The sequence below is a fragment of the Cyprinodon variegatus genome, unplaced genomic scaffold (genome assembly GCF_000732505.1).
Source record: "Cyprinodon variegatus isolate N-32 unplaced genomic scaffold, C_variegatus-1.0 Scaffold524, whole genome shotgun sequence".
NCBI lineage: Eukaryota > Metazoa > Chordata > Actinopteri > Cyprinodontiformes > Cyprinodontidae > Cyprinodon > Cyprinodon variegatus.
The window spans coordinates 290,025-291,882 of record NW_015150977.1 but is presented as its reverse complement, the minus strand read 5'-3'; the positions used below and the strand labels follow the sequence as shown (position 1 = coordinate 291,882).

General features: G+C 42.6%; 1 protein-coding gene across 1 annotated transcript in view; it reads right to left on the bottom strand.

Moving 5' to 3' along the window:
• Positions 1-1,858, bottom strand: part of cfap44 (cilia and flagella associated protein 44) — a 47,528-nt gene that overhangs the window by 19,434 nt on the left and 26,236 nt on the right. Inside the window, exons 16-19 of the mRNA XM_015391079.1 lie at positions 1,232-1,353; positions 881-1,080; positions 662-806; positions 462-573 (exon numbers count right to left, since the gene is read on the bottom strand). Of these exons, the coding sequence (XP_015246565.1) occupies positions 462-573; positions 662-806; positions 881-1,080; positions 1,232-1,353 (579 nt within the window). The remainder of the gene's footprint in view (positions 1-461; positions 574-661; positions 807-880; positions 1,081-1,231; positions 1,354-1,858) is intronic.

Below are 1,858 nucleotides of genomic sequence, written 5' to 3'. Positions count from 1 at the left end.
GTCACTGCTGGAAGATGGCAGGAGTGATTTTTATTTTTTTACTGATTAACGCTAAATTCATCCAATCACCGCGAACGTATTATATTTAGGTATAGATAATGATCCATTGATTATTCCCTGATGACCTTAATTTTCCTTTAAAGGACCAATAAAAGCAGATCAGTAGGAAAGGAAATGACAAGAATCATGACTGGACGTTTCCTTTAAATGTTTGATAATGAAACCTGAAGAATGCATGAAAATACTTTTACTCCACAAGTAATTTGAACTAAAATAAATTAAAATAAAATTTTAACTAAAAGGAGGAATTTTAAATGATCAGCATGAACTTATTAGCTTAATGTTTTGCTATTTGTGCCATATTGACATGTTTTTAGGCTCATTTAGGCCGTATTTTGGATGTGAACATTTCTGCTCATATTTCTGACATGCTGTGTTCTTAAAGGAGACGATCTCATCACCTCTTTTCTCATCTCTTCAGGCTTCAGAAAGTGTTGGATGCCCTCTTTGGCTTCCTCAATATCCTGATCATCCTGTGAGTCGGTAGCGTTCTCCTCCGGCTTCTCTGCAATACTGACACGCCAAAAATCCAGTTGATCATTAGAGAATAATAAAAACCGTCCTTCCAATGAAGGAAGCAGTATCCTGACATCGGACTCACATTTGGGCCAATTCCTGCCTCCTCCTCTCTATTTTAGCCCAAGCCTGCTCTGCTTTCTCTGCAGCCTGTCGGAGCTTCTGTTCCTGCCTCTCTGCCAGTTTGATCCTGGCTTTGGGAACCACAGCGGGCAGCAGCATGGTCTCCACTAGACGTCGGCGTTACAGGACATTAGTGTAGGTAGAAACCTGTCTCCGGTTGGTCCGATGAGACGTCTCCTACCTTCTGATTGGTGGCCTTCCGGCGAAGGCTGGTTTGCAGGTTTTCTCTTTTCTTCAGCAGCTTCTTCGCCTCCGTCGGGCTCGGTTCTGATTGGAGGTTCGTTTTCTGAGTGAAACTCTGATAAACTGTAGGTGGAGACCCTGTGGTCGCTGATTATCCCGACTACAGAGACAGTCTCTGTCGGCAGGGAGCCTTTAAACCTGAAAGGAGAGTCTTAAATATCAAATTTCTCATTTGTGATATCTAGCATGTAGAACTGTTTGATAAGACCAACGTATGTGTTTCCAGGGAATGTCAGAGAATGATTAGCAGCCTTCCAGCCTGGTTCTGATTGTGAGTATGCATGTGTACCATTCCTGCAGCTTTGTGATGCTGTAGCGCTCCTGTTCCCCGGCCATCTGCTTCTGAACCTCCATCACTTTCCTGGCCTTCTTCTCTTCCAGTTTGTAGAAGCAGGGGTCCAGGAGGAGTTCCTGAACAGACATAAACCTCACTAACTGATAAATATGACCTGATTAACCTCTTTTATATTTGCAGTGATGGACTCAGACCTGAACCTTCAAAGGCTCATAGAGACAGGAAAAAAGTGGGCCTACTATCACCGGAAGAACATCTGAGGGTTAAAGGACTAATGTTTAAAAAACTTCCTCCTGCTTCATTAATCTTAAGAATTGTTCCCTGCAGCGGCGTCTCCACAGGTCTGCCTAGAAAGTAGATCAGACAGCTGCAGCTGATCCAGACGCTGCTGCCTTCGTCCTCACTAGAACTAAGAAAGTAGAACACATCCGCCCAGTTCTTAAGTCCTTCCTCTGGCTCCCTGCATCTCACAAAATAGTCTTTAAAATCCTTCTGTTAGTCTAGAAATCACTAAATAGATCAGCTCCAAAAAGCATTACAGACTGGTTGGCATTGGATCAAAATCCGTGTATCATTCGTTCTTTCTATTTTCAATTGCCAATCAAAAAACAAAAAATAAAA